Below are 18,229 nucleotides of genomic sequence, written 5' to 3' on the forward strand. Positions count from 1 at the left end.
ATTGATGGTCTTGCTTCCTGAATTGCTTGCTCTGTGTGTGTGGGGGGGGGGGGGGGGGATTTGGAGGAGCTGCACCCTCAAGAAGGCAAGGAGAGGGGAGTGAGAAGCCCCTGAGATGATGGGGGAGAGCAGAGATGGGGGAAGCAGGGCCAGACCACGGATGGGCTTGTAAGCCACGCTCAGCTGGAGGGACCTTATATCTGTAAGGACTTTTATTTGCAAGCAACAGACACCAGCTTTGATTAATTTAAATTAAAAAATAAGATTTATTTAAAGGGTACTAGGTAAGTCACCGACTCTCTGGAGGGGTGGGGGCCCCCCAGGCAGGAGCAATGTCCCAAATGAAGGCAAAGACACCTCCAAGCTCGCCCCCTCCAATGTGCCCGCCACAGTCACTACCGCTGCTGGCTCTGTTGCCGTCCCTGCAAGCATGGGTCCTGGTCGGTGCTGCTCATTCACTTCACTGACTCCTGGTTCTGAGTCAGGGGCAGGTGTGTGGAGCGGCTGAGTCCGGGCCGGGGGTTTTGTCCGAGCTACAAGGGAGGCTTCAAAAGTGAGGGCTTGGCCCTGACTGGTTTAGCTCAGTGGATAGAGCGTTGGCCTGCAGACTGAAGGGTCCCAGGTTCGATTCCGGTCAAGGGCACATACGTTGGTTGCGGGCACATCCACAGTAGGGGGTGGAAGCAGCTGATCGATGTTTCTCTCTCATTGATGTTTCTAACTCTCTATCCCTCTCCCTTCCTCTCTGTAAAAAATCAATAAAATATATATTTTTTTAAAAAGTGAGGGCTTGACCTTTTCAGGTTGCACCAGGAGGGAAGGGCTCACTTACATAATAAATTGGGAAATCTCCCAAAATACAGGAAGAGGCTTTCGTGATTGGGTGCCAAAAAAAGTGACAAATGTCAACAACGTGCTATCCTGAAGGTATTTGGGGAAGACTGTCAGCTTGTGAAAGCCAGAAACTGGGTCTTTTGTCCCCAGAGCCCTCTTGGCATGGTGCCTGGCCCAGAGGATGGGGTGGAATAAATATTTTCTGAGCTAATGCCCTGTCAGCAGAGGGACATGAGCAGACTTCACTGGACGGGGCAGTGGGTGGGCATGAGGAACCGATGTTTGCAAACCCTTTACTGCCTTGTCCGCACAGACCCCTCCTGTGACAAGGGGAGCTTGATTTCCCAGCACATGGAATGCCTGTCTCATTCTGTCCTTTTTCCTGAAACTCCCCCACTCTCCTCCCTCCCTGGACGCTCGGCCGATGACCCCCTCTCCCTTCATGGAGAAAACAGCTCTGGGAGGCTAGCTCCATCTGCGTGTACCGAGTTCCCTCCACTTACAGGCAGGAAGTGCTCCAGCTGAGCCCTGGAGCTCGGTGCTTTGGCCCTCTCACTCCTATTGCATCCGTTTTCCCCTCTCCCCTCCCGAATCATGCTCATGAGCCTGCAAACGGGCTCTGGCTCTCCTTTTCTTTCCATCTTAAAACACACACACACAACTCCCTGGACCCTCTCTGTGCCCCTCCACATCCTGCCCTGTTTCTCTACCCGCTTCACAGCAAAACTTGTGATCACAAATGCTGCTCCCTGACTCCTTTGGGAGTGTTCTTCCCCATCCCAGACAGGCTGGGCCATGTGACTGATTTCGACCAATGAAACAGGATGAGGAATGCCTCTTGTCACTTGAAACCAAAGCTGTATAAGCCAGTAAGTAGTTGGCCAGGTCATTGGTTTTCTCTCCCCAGAGACCGAGCAGAGCCTCAGCTATCCTGCCTGAGCCACTGAGATTCTGGGATCACTTGTTACGTCAGCATACCCCAGCCTGTCCTAACTGATAACAGTGCTGTCGCCCCTTCGTCATAACCCATTCCTTTTATTTTTGCATTTAAATATTTTTCATTTTTCAATTATAGTTGGCACACAATATTAGTTTCAGGTGTACAACATAGTGATTAGCCATTTATATAACGTACAAAGTGATCAGTCTGATAGGTCCTGTGCCCATCTGGCACCACACATAGTTATTACAACATTATTGACTGTATTCCCCACGCTGCACTTCCCATCCCCATGACTGTTGTTATAACTGGCAATTTGCTTCTTCATCCTTTTCACCTTTTCCACCCATCCCCCCAAACCCTCTCCCATCTGGCAATCGTCAATTTGTCCTCTGTATCTATGCGTTTGTTTCGGTTTTGTTTGTTTTTGTTTTTAGATTCCACATATAAGTGAGATCATACGGTATTTGTCTTTCTTGGACTTATTTCACTTGGTATAGTACCCTCTCCCATGCACCTTGCATCCCACTCGATATGCCTTCTGCCCTACCTTTCTACCAGAAATGAACTTGCCAGCATCACTTAGTTACCTCCGTGATGCCGCGTCGACCGGACACCTCTCTGTCCTCACATAAACCCTCGGCAGCCCTCAGCACGGCCGAGCCCTCCCTCCTTCTTGAAGCCTCTTGGCTTCGGTCACATCTCACTTCCTGGCTTTCCTCTGACCTCACCGGCCTTTCCCTCAGAATTGTTGTGTTGCCAGAAACCTCAGCCTTGTATCTTCTTTCTCGGGTGACCTCATCCATTCCCACAGATTGAAATACCATCTCTATGCCGATGACTCCCCAGTGTGCAGCTCGCCTCTGGGCTCTGGTTTTGTACTCCCAGCTGCCACCAGGTAAACATCTCTAAAGGCTTCCCAGACTTGGCGTGTCCTCGACGGAGCTCTTGTCTCATTTCCCAAGCTCCTCCAGTCTCACTGCATCCTCATCCTCTCGGAGCCACCCATGGACCTCCCACCGCTTTCTCCCACTGGTTTATGTGTACGTCCCATCAACTCTATATCCCAGACACGGCTCCACGTCTGTCTCCATGGCCCTCCACCCTCCAGGCCGCCCACATCTCTCACGGATAACAGCCACAGGCCTCCCTACCTGACTGCCTGCTCCACCTCAATCCATACTCCAATAGCAGCCCCCCCCCCCCCAATCCAATCCCTCCTGCTTCAGGCTCTTCATTGGCTTCTTGCCGCCCCCAGAATTAGATCCAAACTCTTGACTGAGGTTGTGAAGGCCCTGGAAGGCCTGCCTCCTGCACTTCTGACTGCATCTCTTGCCCCTCTGTCCTTGTCCACACCAAGTTCAGTCCAGCCCCAGGGCCTTTGCACCTGCTGCTCCCTCTTCCTGGAAAGCTGTTCCTTGGCTTCTTCTTAACCTTTAGGTTTCCACTCAGGCGTCACTTGCCTCCATGAGCACCCAAGTTAATGTCAGTCCCTTCACTTGTCTCAATCTTAACCCAGTGGCTCCCACCCATGGCCAGCTGGGGCGGGGCTGGTTCCGCTGGTCTTTCCCCTGGAGGGTAGGCTCCGTGAAGGAAGCAGCGCTGTCTCTGACGGTGGCAGCACCACGCGCAGAGCTGTTTCTCGAATGAATGAAGGAGCTGAGGGACAGACAGATTCACAGTGGGGTGATCGATGTCCGGATGTGAGTTCCGAGTGTCTTTCCCTGACAGCAAGGAAAGGGTGGCTTCTGGGGACCAGAAACGGGAGCTTCCGGCAGAGAGCTCTGCCCCTGCTTCTCCAAGGCTGGTTTTCAGCTCGTTTTGTGTTGCCCAGTGCCAGGGCCTTCAGGACTTGGCAGATCCCCACCCCAGTCCCTGCCCCTCTCACCCCCTCAGGAGCCCCGGGCAGGCATCTCAATGGACGCTCGCCTCTGAGGACTGTCCCACGCCCACAGATGTCTTCTGCCCCACGAAACACACCGGCTCCCACTCTGGCTTCAGTGGGCCTGGCTGGGTGCAGGCAGGTGCACAGCTCGCTGTGGTTTGGGGGGAGGAACAGTTGGCTCCACGGGATTCAGAGGGAGGAGGTGTGGCCCAGAGCCATCTCAAAACCTCCCAGGAAGAGGTGGTTCTCAGAGGCTCTCGACCCTCAATCTTGGAGTCTGGGTTCCCCAAACCGAGGAGCAAATCTGAGTAACACAGGACACATTTTATGAGCCCATGGGGGGCTTCACCAGGTGAAGGTGGGAGCCCACCTGCCCTGGGCTCCCTGCAGAGAGCTGACAGCTCCAGACTGGGCTGGATGGACTGGGAGAGAGAACAAAGTAGAGGGGTCAAGACCCTGTCTCCAACTTGAACTTGGGGTTGAGCCCCAACTCCAGGCCTCCACTCATAATCTGATCTCTCCAGTTCCTTTGCTGGGCCTCTCGGGTCTGGGAGCTCCTGGGTGGGTAGGGCAACATCCAGGGTTCCCTGGGGGTCGGGGTGAGCCCTAAGGGGGTGTGCGGCAGCCCCCCTTTGATCACAGTAGCAGATAAATCATCACCCTTGGGGAGCACCTTCCTGCAGCCCCCCTGGACCAGCAGTTCAAGGGCACAGCCTCACTTCATGCTCTCAATACCCAATAAGGCAAGTGCTCTGACCCCACTTCCAGACTAAGAAACTGAGGCCTCAGCGGTTCAGTGGCCTGCCCGAGGCGACCCAGCTGAAATGTGCTCCTTCCGGGCTGGTCCCAACCCCAGGCAATAGCCGGGTGCAGAGCTGTCTGCACTGGCTGCCAGCCCCCTCCCCAAGCAGGGGCCCCCAGCGAGGCGGTGGTAGACCCGCATAGGCAGAGGATAGGGGAGCTGAGGTTGCTCCCACAGGCCTTCTGAGAGCTTGGCAGCCCAATTAGCATGGCATTCCTGGCCAGGCCTGCTCAGGGGCCTGGGCGCAGCAGATGAAAGCTGAAAGGTTATTTCAATAAGGGGCCGCCCACTTGTCAGCTAAGAGTGATCCTGGTGTGCTGGAGGGACCTGGAGTGCGTACATAATTCAGCGTGTCGGAAGGAGAGTGGGAGCCGAAGGCAAAGCCAGAGTGAGGGCCAAGATAAGAGGATAAGGCGGGGACAGCACAGGCCGGGAGGTGCGCCTCTCCTCAGGGAGGGCCTGCCCCTCTCGGGGATGGAGCTCAGGGGTGTTTCGGGATGAAAGGTTTCGGCTGGCACCCCTCTTAATGGTCTCCAGAGACAGACATGTGCTTACATATGCACACATGTGTACCCAGGTCTACGCATACACATGCCCACACTGCATGTGCACACATAGATAAACCCACACAAATGCACATGAACACAGGTACACATGCACACACACAGGCTCCATCTGGGCCCAGGACTGCCTCTGGGCTGCAGGCACTGGGCCTGAGGTGCAGGTGTCTGGAGGAAACTCATGCTTCATGCCGGCCCCTTTGCTCCCTCCTCTTATGCCCAGAGATGTTCTTTCGGCTAAGGTCGGGGTTGGGGCACAGTCTTGGCCCCCAGGTAGGTGGGTAACTTTTCCTGGCTTGTTTGGGACTTCCCAGTTTTAAGATTGAAAGTTTTCCCCCTATTTTTTATACGTTTTTATTGATTTTTTAGAGAGAGAGGAAGGGAGAGGGATAGAGAGATAAAAACATCGATGAGAGAGGAACATCATCCATCGGCTGCCTTCTGCACGCACCTCCCCTCCTCCCCGGGGATTGAGCCCACAACCCGGGCATGTGCCCTGACCGGGAATCAAACCGGCAGTCTCTTGGTTCCTGGGTCGCTGCTCAACTGCTGAGCCACGCCGGCTGGGCAACACTGAAAGTTTTACATCTTGGGAAACCCCTAAGTCCCAGGCAGACCTGAGCTGGTCACCCTACCCTCTGGCCTCAGGCAGGCCTGCTGTGCATCCTCCCTCCCAGGTCTCTATCTGTCCTGTCACCTCTGTGATGGCCAAAGGGCCCTCGCGAGAGAGCCAAGGCTGGGTCTTCTCTCACTCTGGCGGTCCCAATACTAATAAGGACCACTGTGTTTATAGAGCACCTCCTGTGAGGTAGGCCCAAGGATTTTCTTCTTGAGCACCTACTGTGTGCCAGGCACTGCGCTAGGCCCTGGGGTTGTACCAGGGAACACACCAGACAAAATCACTGTCCTCGTGGAGTTGACACTCAGTGGGGGGAGACAGAAGATAAACAAGATACACAAATGATATCATTTAGTAGAAGAGGATGAATGTCAGGGGAAAAGTAAACAGAGAAAGAGCCCATTTAAAATAGGCTGCTGGGAAGGTGCTGTGGGGAGAGACCAGAGGGTGAGGTGAGGAGCCCTGCAGATGTCCCGGGAAGCGTTCCAGGCGCCGGGAACAGCATGTGCACAGGGCTGGAGACGTGCCTGGCCTGGGAGAGAGCAGCAGGGAGAAAAGTGAGGCTGGGGAGGGAGAGAAGGGGGAGAGGAAGTGGGCCGCCTCTGGGCCATGGTCAGAACTTGGGGGTAAGGTAAGGACTTCGTGAGTGTGATGGAGCCATGGAGGGTGGAGCAGAGGAGCCACGTGCTCTGACTCACACTTTCCTGCTGTGTTAGCAGAGATGTGGGGGCAGTGGGGGGGCCCCCAGGAGGCTATGGTGATGGTTCAGGGAGATGTGATGATGGTGGCCCAGACCAAGGTGGGGGCTGGGAGCAATGGGTGGATTCTAGCTAAGTTCTGAAGTTGAGCCGACAGGGTTTCTGACGAATTGAGTGAGAGGTGAGAGAGAGAGAGGAGTCCATATAACTCTGAAGTTCCTTTTTTTTTTTTTTTTGGACTATATTTATATTGATTTCAGAGAGAGGAAGGGAAACATCAGTGATGAGAAACATTGACCCAATGCCTCCTGCACGCCCCCTGCTGGGGATTGAGCCTGCAACTCGGGCAAGTGCCCTGCCTGGGCATGGAACCCAGACTCCTGGTTCACGGGTCGCTGCTCAACCACTGAGCCACGTCAGCCGGGTGACTGAAGTTCTTGGCCTGAGCAGCTAGCATGAAGGAGCTGCCTTCTCCTGAGATGGAGGAAGTTGTGGGGGGAGAGCGGCAGCTTAGTGTTGGACGGATTGCGTTTGGCCAGTGGAGGTATGGAGGAGGCAGGTGGATACAGGCCTCTGCAGACAGAGAGGGCCAGGCTGCGGCTTTGAAGGACAATACCCACTTTACAGGTGAGGAAAACGAGGCTCACACAAGCAGGGGGACACACTTGTTAAACGGAGGAGCCGGGACCCAGGTCTCTGTGGCTCCAAAGCCTGTGCCCGTCCCACTGCCCTGAGCTGGGAGACACCAGCCACCCTGCCCAGCCCCCCATGTCTGGCGGTGGGGGCTGAGGAGGGAGGCCCTGCTCTGCCCTGGCTGGCTTCCTTGTCTCCAGGCCTGAGCCAGGCCGAGGTGGTGGGGGGATGCCCACCAGGAAGTGGCCTGTGTTTGGGTGTATCACAGAGGGACAGTGCCAAGTGACCTGGGCGCCAGTAGCTCTGTGAACATAGCTGGCCCGGCCTGAGGCCATTATCTGACCACAAGAGCCATTCGATTAGCATCGATCAGCTGAGAGGGAGCATCTGGCAAGGCTGGGGGTGGGGGAGCTCTGCCCTGTTCTTGGGGGTTTGGGGGGTGCAGAGCCAGAAGAACTGACCACATGGCTATCGGTCTCCAAGACTCGGGAGCCCTGTGGACCTGCCGGGGACCATGGGGACGCAGGTCCATGGGCTGTTCCTGCGCAGGTGTATGGAGGGGAGCCCCTTTGGGGCCAGGTGGTATCAGACTTAGGTCAGTGGAAGGCCGGAGATGTTGGGGTCAGAAAGGCTGACAGCCCTCACATGGGGCTGCCGTGCCCTCCCAGGCAGCATGGAGCTTCTGGAGTCAGGGTCAGGTGGGTGGCTCCCCAGCTGTGTGGCCTTGGCCAGCCACTCTCTTCTGTGCTTCGTGTCCTCCGCCGTGAAATGGCACGGCACCCACGGGGTGTTGTGAGGAGTCCATGTAAAGAGCCTGGCACACATAGCCAGTCGGCCTGGTGGTCAAACCCCTCTAGTGTTAACTACAACAATTAAGGCTTGGCTAGAACAAGACTGCGCACAGAGACCACAAGGGGGTGCACCAAGAAAGCATAAAAGATGCGGAGACAAAAAAACATGACAGAAATGGAGGATATGGAGCTAAGAATCGCAATTTTGAGGGCTTGCCATAAATTTGTGCAGAGCCTCACGAAAACTAATGAGACCCTCGATGCTACGATAAAGAAATTAGAAAGTAAGCATACACGGACTGAAATAAAGAATATTATACCCAATAGCAGACCAGAGGAGCACAATAATCAAACCAAAGATTCCACAAAAAACACCCAATTGGAAAAGCAAAATGAAAAAAGAATCCGAAAGTGTGAAGATAGTGTAAGGAGCCTCTGGGACAGCTTTAAGCGGACTAATATCAGAGTCATTGGAGTGCCAGAAGATGAGAGACAGCAAGATATTGAAAACCTATTTCAAGAAATAATGGCAGAAAACTTCCCACATCTGGAGAAAGAAATGGACTTACAGGTCCAAGAAGCGCAGAGAACCCCAAACAAAAGGAATCCAAAGAGGACCACACCAAGACACATCATCATTAAAATGCCAAGAGCAAAAGACAAAGAGAAAATCTTAAAAGCAGCAAGAGAAAGAGGCTCAATTACCTACAAGGGAATACCCATACGACTGTCAGCTGATTTCTCAACAGAAACTTTGCAGGCCAGAAGGGAATGGCAAGAAATATTCAAAGTGCTGAATACCAAGAACCTACAACCAAGATTACTTTATCCAGCAAAGCTATCATTCAGAATTGAAGGTCAGATAAAGAGCTTCACAGATAAGGAAAAGCTAAAGGAGTTCATCACCGCCAAACCAGTATTATATGAAATGCTGAAAGGTATCAAGAAGAAAAAGGTAAAGATACAAATTATGAACAACAAACATGCATCTATCAATAAATGAATCTAAGAATCAAGTGAATAAATAACCTGATGTACAAAATGAAAAAAAAAAAAAAAAAAAAAAAAAAAAAAAAAAAGAGCCTGGCACAGGCTGAGGGCTGGGTCTTCCTTGCTTAGCTCCCTTCCTGCTGCCAGGAGAGGGTGGGGACGGTGCAGGGCCTCTGCCCCACTGGCCATCTAGCCTGGACTGGAGTCAGAGCTGGTCCCAGCCCAGCTGAGCTGGTGTTACAGCCTCTTTGGGAGCTCTGGCTACTGAGAGGCTGAGAGAGGGGCAGGGTAAGATGGGGGTCTGCTTCCCTACCTCAGTGCCTTTGCACATGCCCTTCCCACCCATCCCACCACATCCAGCTCCCACAGGTCCATTCCTAAGCCCATCTTAGGAACAGGCTGCTGAGTGGACTGGATGAGTCCATGCCCAGGCCACTCACCTCTGCCCCAACAGGTGAAGGGTTTGGGGGTTTTGCAGGAAGGAGGACATGCAAACAATGCCTGCTTTTCATTCCTGCACATCTTCTATGCTGGCAGGGGAACGGAGGGCTTCATGGAGGAGGTGACGTGGGGCAGCAGGAGCCTTTCCTGAACCTCCCCACTCCTCCTACACACCCCTAGGTGCCTATTTTAGGCCCAGCACCTGGCCAGACTGCCTAGTGTTATAAGAACCCCTATCTGCCAGTCCACGAGGACTCGCCCAGTTGGCCCAGGTATCTGGATGTATCTGGCAGTAAGTGGTGAATGGAGGAAGGAATGAATGAGGCTGCAGAGATCCAGGTAAGCTCAGATATGTGGAGACCAGGAGGTTAGGGAGTAGCTGGCAAAGCAGTCAGTCAGGTACATGCCCCAGGAGGAGGAGGAGGAGCAGGAGGAGGAGGAGGAGGAGGAGGAGGAGGAGGAAGAGAGGGTAGGAAGGGGAGGAGGAGGAGGAGAAAGGGGAGGAGGAGGAGGGAGGAGAAGAAGAAGGAGGAAGAGGAGGAGGAGCAAGAGGAAGGGAAGGAGGAGGAGGAGGGAGAGGGGGTAGGAAGGGGAGGAGGAGGAGGAGAAAGGGGAGGAGGAGGAAGAGGAAGGGAAGGAGGAGGAGGAGGAGGAGGGGGGGGGAGGAGGAAGAAGAGGAGGAGGAGGAGGAGGGGGAGGAGAGCCTGAGGAAGGCCAGAGAGTGGGGGAGACCCAGCCTTGGTTTTTTCAGCCCCCTCAGGCAAAGCAAGCCCCGCCTTACCAGGAGGGGGCTGAGGAGGCTGATGGGAGGGGGTGCAAGGCTCCTCCCTGGAGACTTGGATCCCTGCTACTAGTAATTTGCAATCTTAAAATGCACAGCAAAGGTACGGGCCTCCTTGTTAGTGCATTCATCAGCAGTCAGTGGGTTGGGCTCCCATGGGCCACATGGAGGGGGCACAGGAGCCTCAGCCATGTAATGCCAGCCCCCCTGGGAAGGGACCCGGCAGGACAACGATCCCGGGCCAGAGCACCCGCGGGCTCAGGCAGGGGTGCTGGAGGCAGGGGGGGTTGGCCGGGAGGGCTGGTCCAGGGCCTTGGAGATGGGACCGGAGTGGAGAAGCAGACTCAGCCGAGACCCACTCCAGGGCCCAGGGGGACGGGGACGCTTCCATGGCCTGGGTTCCCTGGCATGTGAGCAGTGATGAAGGATGGAGAGCAGCTCCAAGCATTGGCTGGGCTCCTACGTCCTTCTGGGCCCCGCCCAAGAGGACAGGCAAGGTGGCTCCTGCCCTGGGTCCTGCCTTCACCCCACCCCTTGTTATCTGACCCCCTCCTACCTGCCAAAGTGTGTTCACGTGCCGGCTGCTAAGCTCACACCTAGATTTGGGGGCAGTTGGCTTTTTCACCCAAACCAGGGTCTTCACCCGGTTTTCCCCTGTGCCCTCAACATCCCCTGGAGACACCTGTTTGAGGAAGGGGTGTTGCTCTTGTGTCCCCCCCCCCCCCCCCGCCTCCCCTTAGCTTCTTTGGGGATCATTTCAGATAACCCCGTCCCAGAACCTTAAAAAGACAGGGTCACAAAAGCAGGCAGAAGGGCTGTCTGTACCCCGCCCCCCCCACCCAGGTCATGGGGCAGGAAAACCCTCACCCCCACCCTCAGGGTGATCCTGAGGACCAGAGAGCTTGAGCAGAAGTGCTTTGTCAACTCCATAAGCTGCACAAATGTCAAGTGGCATTAGCCTGCCCAAGCTCACCCCATCCCCATGGTGAGCAGCTTAAGGGAAGGAAATGCCTTTGTCTTTGCAGAACCCTCGAGATGGGGTGGTTGGTATGGCCCTGTGTGTCCCCAAGCACAGGTTCATGGCCACAGCCCCGCCCCTTCAGCGCAGTGAGCTTCGTGAACTCCCTTGAGCTAGGAGGGGAACCTGGGCTCCCCCCAAGGGGCAGGGTGGGGGCTGCCTCCCTGGGGCAAGGTCCCTGGAAGACAGCAGCCTGGGCAGGGGTGGGCAGTGGCGTTGAGCAAAGGGAAAGGGAGTGTCAGGCTCTGGAAGGTGCAGCCAATGTGGGTTGGGCCCTCCTCCCAGCCCTGGGTGTTGGAGGTTCAAGGCAGCAGGCAGGTTCTGCAAGAGTCAGCTGGCATTTGGGGTCCAGGTTCCTATGCCCTCACCCTCCTATCTCTCCTGTGGGGCTAGGATCCCCGGGCCAGACTGAGGTGGGAAATGGGGGGCTGGAAGTCAGACCCAAGCCTCCACATGGTTGGCATGGGGGTCATTGACTCATGTTACAAAAGGGAAGCAGGCTGAGGAGGTCTGCCAGCCTTGGGCCTGGCCTACAGGTTGCAGGCTGCCCAGTGGTCACGGTGACTGAAGACACTGCAGGGCTGCAGAGAGCAAGCATGGCCTGGCCCGGAGAGGGTCCCACAGCTGCTCTGCCGCCACCACACCAGCACCACAGAGGTCATAATTGCTCTGAAGTCATAACCGAACCCAATTATGCAAAAACCAAATTGTGTGCAATGACTTTTATGTGTTGGAAACGTTAGGTCGAAGCCGGGTGATTACAGGGGGACGGGAAGCAGCTGCCACTCTCTGGGAGACCATAACTCCCAGCAGCTGGGAGCTGTCACTTATTTACGACGCCATTTCTGCCGGAAATGAGGGGTGGCAGTGGTGGAGAGGCCTGCCTGAGCCTGGGCAGGCAGTGGGGGCGGAGGCAGGCCTGGGAGCCGGCTGGGTGGCCAGCAGGAGGATGGGGGCAGGACCTGCCGGACAGTGGCTGGGAGGGTTGGTTCTCTCGTTCTGCACACTCCGGGCGTAGCTAGCAGCAGGAAGAACCGGCAGAGCTGCCCCAGGCCCCCAGCTCTCCTGAGAGGCCGGGCTGGCCAAGCTGGAAGGGGAGGGCAGGAGGCCAACCCGGGCAGTGAGGAGCCTGGAGCCGGTCCCCCCAACACCGGCGCGCCTGCCGGGCTGCCAGGGGTAGCTGCCACCCTGGAAAAAGGCAAGTAATGACTGCCGTCCATAATGAGGCTGCTCCGATAATGAGCTTGGGCTATTATCCGACCACAGGCTGGACGCATCCGAAAATAAATTATTTTAAGGATCCATTAACGAATGCCTAATTAATGCCCAATTAGAGGGAAGCTACAGAGAAAACACTCCGGACAGTCTCGAGGCATGGCTTGGTTTACAACCACAGCCTGGGAGCGAGAGTGAGGTGGGGAAGGGCGGAGCCAGGCGTGGGCTTGAATGGCGGCCGCCTCTGTCTGGGAGCTTCATGGGCCCCAGAGCCCTGCCAGCCCTGGTCCCTCCCCCAGGCCTTTGCACACCTGTGTCCTCTCAGTGCCTCTCAGTGTCCCTCAGTGGGCGAGGGACAACTGTTACTATTTAGAAGTGAGGGGTGTCACTTATTTGAGGATGTGGGAGGCCCTGTAAGTGAGACATCTGAAATCAACTTTGGTGTCATGCATGCACGCTTTGCTTGTTTGGGGAAATAATTTAAATAGACTCCTCAGAACTCCATGTGATATCTTTGCTTCGAAGGGACAGGAGTCTGCCCCACTGTGTGTTCACACAGGTAGCAGTGAGGAAGTGGCAGGACCTGGAGGCTGGCTGCGGTGTGACCCCCACCCCAAGGGCTGACAACCTGGGGAAGTGGGGCGGGGCTGGGGTGTTGGGGCGGGGCTAGGGTTTAGGGGCGGGGCTAGGGAGAAGGTGTGGGAATCAGAGCCTCCATTCACATCCCAAGCTTATCTCACAGCCCAGGCTGGGGAGAGAACCCCAGTAGAGGTGGGGTGCCAGGGCGCGGGGAGCAGTATCTAGCCCCAGATGGGGGCTGGCTTGGGCCTGACCCCTGCCTTCCTCCCATCAGGAGCCAGGCCCTCAGGGGGGCCACCATCCCAGACAAGTTATCGAGAAGCAGACGAGACGGAGCCCCAGCCGCCAAGGAGCGTCACGTGCCGTCCAGTCCTCCCCTCCCCGACCCCGTCTGCCGCCCGCCTCCCGGGCAGCCCCTGACCTGCTGTGCTCTCTCCCCCCAGGGTGCTGTGCGGAGCTGCTGCTGCTGCTGCTGCTGCTGGCCGGCGAGCTGCCCCTGGGCGGCGGCTGCCCGCGGGACTGCGTGTGCTACCCGGCGCCCATGACGGTCAGCTGCCAGGCGCACAACTTCGCCGCCATCCCCGAGGGCATCCCGGAGGACAGCGAGCGCATCTTCCTGCAGAACAACCGCATCACCGTCCTGCGGCAGGGCCACTTCAGCCCCGCCATGGTCACCCTGTGGATCTACTCCAACAACATCACCTTCATCGACCCCCGCACCTTCGAGGGCTTCGTGCACTTGGAGGAGCTGGACCTCGGCGACAACCGGCAGCTGCGGACGCTGGCGCCCGAGACCTTCCAGGGCCTGGGGAGGCTCCACGCCCTCTACCTCTACAAGTGCGGGCTGGGCGCCCTGCCCGCCCGCCTCTTCGGCGGCCTGCACAGCCTGCAGTACCTCTACCTGCAGGACAACCACCTCGAGTACCTGCAGGACGACATCTTCGTGGACCTGGTCAACCTGAGCCACCTGTTTCTCCACGGCAACAGGCTGAGCAGCCTGGGCCGGGACACCTTCCGGGGGCTGGTGAACCTGGACCGGCTGCTGCTGCACGAGAACCAGCTGCAGTGGGTGCACCCCCGGGCGTTCCACGACCTCCGCCGGCTCACCACCCTCTTCCTCTTCAACAACAGCCTCTCCGAGCTGCAGGGCGACTGCCTGGCCCCGCTGGGGGCCCTGGAGTTCCTCCGCCTCAACGGCAACGCCTGGGACTGCGGGTGCCGCGCGCGCTCCCTGTGGGAATGGCTGCGCAGGTTCCGCGGCTCCAGCTCCGCCGTCCCCTGCGCGTCCCCGGAGCTGCGGCAGGGCCGGGACCTGAAGCTGCTGAGCGCCGAGGACTTCCGGAACTGCAGCGGGCCGGCCTCCCCCCACCAGATCAAGTCTCACACGCTCACCACCACCGACAGGGCCGCGCGCAAGGAGCACCACCCGGCCCGCGGCCCCGCCCGGGACAAGAGCCACCCGCACGGCTCTCGGAAGCCAGGCAAGAACTGCACCAGCCACAGGAATCGCAACCAGGTCTCCAAGGTGGGCGCCGGGAAGCAGGCGCTCGAGCAGCAGGACTACGCCCCCGACTACCAGCACAAGTTCAGCTTTGACAGCATGCCCACCGCGCGGCCCAAGAGGAAGGGCAAGTGTGCCCGCAGGACCCCCATCCGTGCCCCCAGCGGGGTGCAGCAGGCCTCCTCCAGCAGCTCTCTGGGGGCCTCCATCCTGGCCTGGATACTGGGGCTGGCGGCCACTCTCCGCTGAGGACCCAAGGGCACAGCACCCAGCACTGCCACGTGTCCACCAAGAAACAGAGTTTCTTTTCTTTTTTTACAAGTGGAGGGTCTGCTGGGTTTGAGGCAGAGTCTGAGGAAGGCTTTGGCTGCCGTCTGGGTCCTGCCTGGCGGATTATAAACCCAACGTGTACAGCCCCAAGCAGGAGGGGATTAGCACGCCTCACCCAGCTGCCCCGGCTGCCCCAGCCAGCCCCCCCAGAGCAGCCAGGACAGCATCCATCCAGCAAGGCGGTTAAGGCGCAGAGAGCACCCTTCACTAGCAGCCATGGGACAGTGCCCCGCGGGAGCTGAGCTCTGTGGAATCCTGGCCATTTGGAGAGGTCTGAAGGGCCCCTGCCCTTTCTGGAGGAGGCGGGACTCAGAGGAACAGATGATGGTCACCCAAGAGGCCGGGTTGACCGGCCGACTGGGAGCGCATGATCGGGTGTCATTTTGGCTTTTGCCTGAGGCCACTTAGTCAACCTGCCCTGAATCTAACAGTGTGCCACCTTCCGTCCCTTCCCTGGGGTGACACCTCTCATTCCTGATGTCTCAGGCAACCCTGGTCCACCCAGCCCAGACCCTGGGCTCCAAGAACCAGTTACCAAAGGAAAAGATCATCAGAGGCTGAAATTCAGAACTTCATCCCGTGCAATGAGGTTCTCACAGGAGGTGCAGTTTTATAACTACGTCCACTTATATATATATACACACACACTCTACATATATATATATATATATACACATACACACAAAGACACAGGTCCCTGCCCCACACCCTTACCAAACTCTATGTCTTATCATGTTTATAAACTATATGGAAAACTATATCTGCTGAACTGAGAATTGTATTGGTGATTTCTAGCAAGCAAAGAGTTGTAGGATTTTTGTCTAGAATCCCAACCTTCAACAGCAGTCCTCATGTCACCTGGGCTTGCCAGGGGCACGGGCAAATGGTCACTGGGGAGGGTCAGCGAGAAGAGGAGGCGGCAAGAATCACTTCAGGGGACCAATATTCTTAGATATTTAGAGCATCACCTTGTTTTTATATGCAGCACAAGTCCATCTGCCGCCCGGAGCACCATCACCCCCACCATAGTAACTGTTGGCGTCCAGGTGAGATGTGAGAAGCAGCTTGTTGGACATCAGGGAGCCCGGTCCTGGGGACAGGCTGCATGGAGGAGGGAAAGCAAGGAGCTCTGGGTTCCTTAGGCCATTGGGTGAAGCAGTGTTAGTTCAATAGGCTGGGCAGTGTCATCAGCCCAGCGTTTGGCCAGTGATGGTCTGGACAGGCCAGGGAGACTCTGAACATGAGCCCAGGCCTCCAGCTCAGCTGCTGAATTGAGGCTCTTTGATGGGGTCGCAGCAAGGACCCTGTGTAGGATGACAGGACGGAAAGGACCCGGTGGCCTTAGCAGAAGGAGAACAGCGAGGGCATTTCCAGAACCATCTCAGGCACTTCTGCGCTATGGAGGCCCTGTCCCTACTGGTCCTTCTGAAGATGCGGGGAGATGGGCAGAGGTCAGGGAGCCAGACTCAGGAGTCAGGAGCGGGGACTTGCAGGGAATAAAGCGGGCCAGCCCAGGCAGGGGACGGGGGCTCCAATCAAGGTCGGCCATGCTGCTTGCTGGCTGGGGCCTGGGTGGGCACAATCTCCTTTGGGCCTTGCACAAACCTGAAGTCCCCACCAGAGAGGATGTGTATGAGGAGCAAGAAACACTAAATCCAACTAGGAGAGAAAAATAATAATAAAACACTTTTCTCTTGGACAAGAACCCTGTTTCTCATTTCCTAACCCCGCATTCCTGAAGGGGTACAGCTCCCAAGCTTTTGGGGTGGGCGAGCCTGGCTGGGCACTGCTCTGAGACACAGCATGTTTGTTGGCGGGAGGAGCTGTATGGGGCAGGGGCACGCTGACTCACTGGGGTGCATGGGCACATGCGTGTACACACACACACACACACACACACTTGTTCTTCGTTCCATGGTTCTTTTCTTGCCCGCACAGAACATGACTCACTTCCCATGCTCTGGCTACACTATCTCTGTGGCTTTCCCCGGAGCAGGCTAGCTGGCTCCTTCCCGGCCTGTTCCCAAGGGTCTCACCCACAGAAGCTGAGCTATTGATTCTTAGGGGGGTGGGGGGTGGCTGGAAAGGGGCTGCCAGTTCCTGGGGCCCAGAGGGATTTCCAGGAGTCCAGGGGCCACGCCAGACAGCAGTGAGAGCGATCTCAGGTAGAGGGAGGAGGGCTGTGTTTGTTCGTTTTTAAAATCCTCACTCAAGGATATGTGTTACTGATTTTAAAGAGAGGGAAGTGGGGGGGGGGGGGGTGTGAGAAAGAGATGTATGAGAGAAACATCAAATGGTTGCCTCCCATATGCATCCCCACTGGGGATTGAACCCACAACCTAGGTATGTGTCCTGACCGGGATTCGAACTGGCAACCTTTCAGCAACCTTTTGATGTATGGGACGACCCTCCAGTCAGCTGAGCCGCACTGGCCAGGGCAGGGCTGTGCTTTCAAGTCTGGATCAGTCCTCTTCCGTACACGGCTGGAAAGGGCACTAAAGGGACACCACCAAGGGCAGAACAAATTGCCTTTGGCCTGGGGTTGCTCCCGATGGCCTGCTGCGCTGATCCAGGCCTGTGCCAAAGCTTGGCTGTCCCTTAGCACCCAAGGATGTTGTTGGGTTGTTGATTTCATTTCCAACTTTAGATAGCAAAGCCCTCAGTGGGAAAATCAAGAGTCCGAGTACTTTATTAAATTTTTTTAAAAAGACTGAGTAAGTCCCTGTAATATGGAAGTGAAATGTCAGAATGAGAAATGCTAATGTTCTATAACTGATCCGCTTCTGTCAAGCACAGCGCGGTCTCTGGTTGCCGACGGTTATTAGAGGCAAGGCAAGGGGGCCCAGGACGCCAGGTGTACGGTTAGCGGCTTCCTCTAACAGGTAGAAGGAATGAAAGCAGTTCCACTGTGGATGACATCATGGTCACTCGGCAGGTTCCATACTACCCAGTTACAGCACCATTGCCCACAACATCAGAGCAAGTGGACACATCAAGGGCTAAGGGGAGGCCCCTGTATTCGCCGGACCCAGCACCCCTCCTGGGTGGTTCAGGGCAGGCAGGTGTGGATTCCTGCCTCTGGAATTCTGTCCTCCTCCCAGTGGCCGAGGGCACACCTTGGTTCCTGTGGGGCCAACCCTTCAGCCATCTTCACTCAGCACTTGCCCTAGGCCCTGGGATAAAGCCATCTCCTCCCCCTCTCCCCCCCAGCCACACAGCCCTCCACTCTAAGGGGTGATCTGCAGGAGGGGCTGGGTGGCCACTGGTGGTCTGAGTCTCTCTACACGAGCTCCTCCCATGACCCCAGAGCTCTGCTGGCTCCCTCCTCTTCATTCAACAAGTGCTGATCAAGGGCCTATGTGTGCCAGCCATTGGTATTAAAACTGCTCTGGGGGCCTAAAACTGAGAATACATGGCTCTCCTTCAAGGAGCTCAGAGCCTAAATGTGGAAACAAGTACGGGATTGGTGCAACCAACGTGGGATTGCTGCCTCTGTTAGTGCCTCCCCACTCCACTCCCTGCAGTGAGGAACTCACCTGGGGCGGGAGCATTCAGGGAGGGCTTCCAGGAAGAGGTGACACTCTATGGCTCTTAGAGGTTGAGGTGGCCAGA

At 56.5% G+C, this 18,229-nt stretch overlaps 1 protein-coding gene across 1 annotated transcript in view; it reads left to right on the forward strand.

Moving 5' to 3' along the window:
• The window catches only part of RTN4RL1 (reticulon 4 receptor like 1), a 69,334-nt gene extending 53,025 nt beyond the window's left edge, over window positions 1-16,309 (forward strand). The window contains exon 2 of the mRNA XM_070395616.1: window positions 13,230-16,309. Within this exon, the coding sequence (XP_070251717.1) occupies window positions 13,230-14,536 (1,307 nt within the window). The 3' untranslated portion in view covers window positions 14,537-16,309. The remainder of the gene's footprint in view (window positions 1-13,229) is intronic.
• The last annotated feature ends 1,920 nt before the right edge of the window (window positions 16,310-18,229 follow it).

The sequence above is a fragment of the Myotis yumanensis genome, unplaced genomic scaffold, assembly GCF_028538775.1.
Source record: "Myotis yumanensis isolate MYYU_CA2020_CCGP unplaced genomic scaffold, mMyoYum1.0.hap1 SCAF_16, whole genome shotgun sequence".
Classification (NCBI taxonomy): Eukaryota; Metazoa; Chordata; class Mammalia; order Chiroptera; family Vespertilionidae; genus Myotis; species Myotis yumanensis.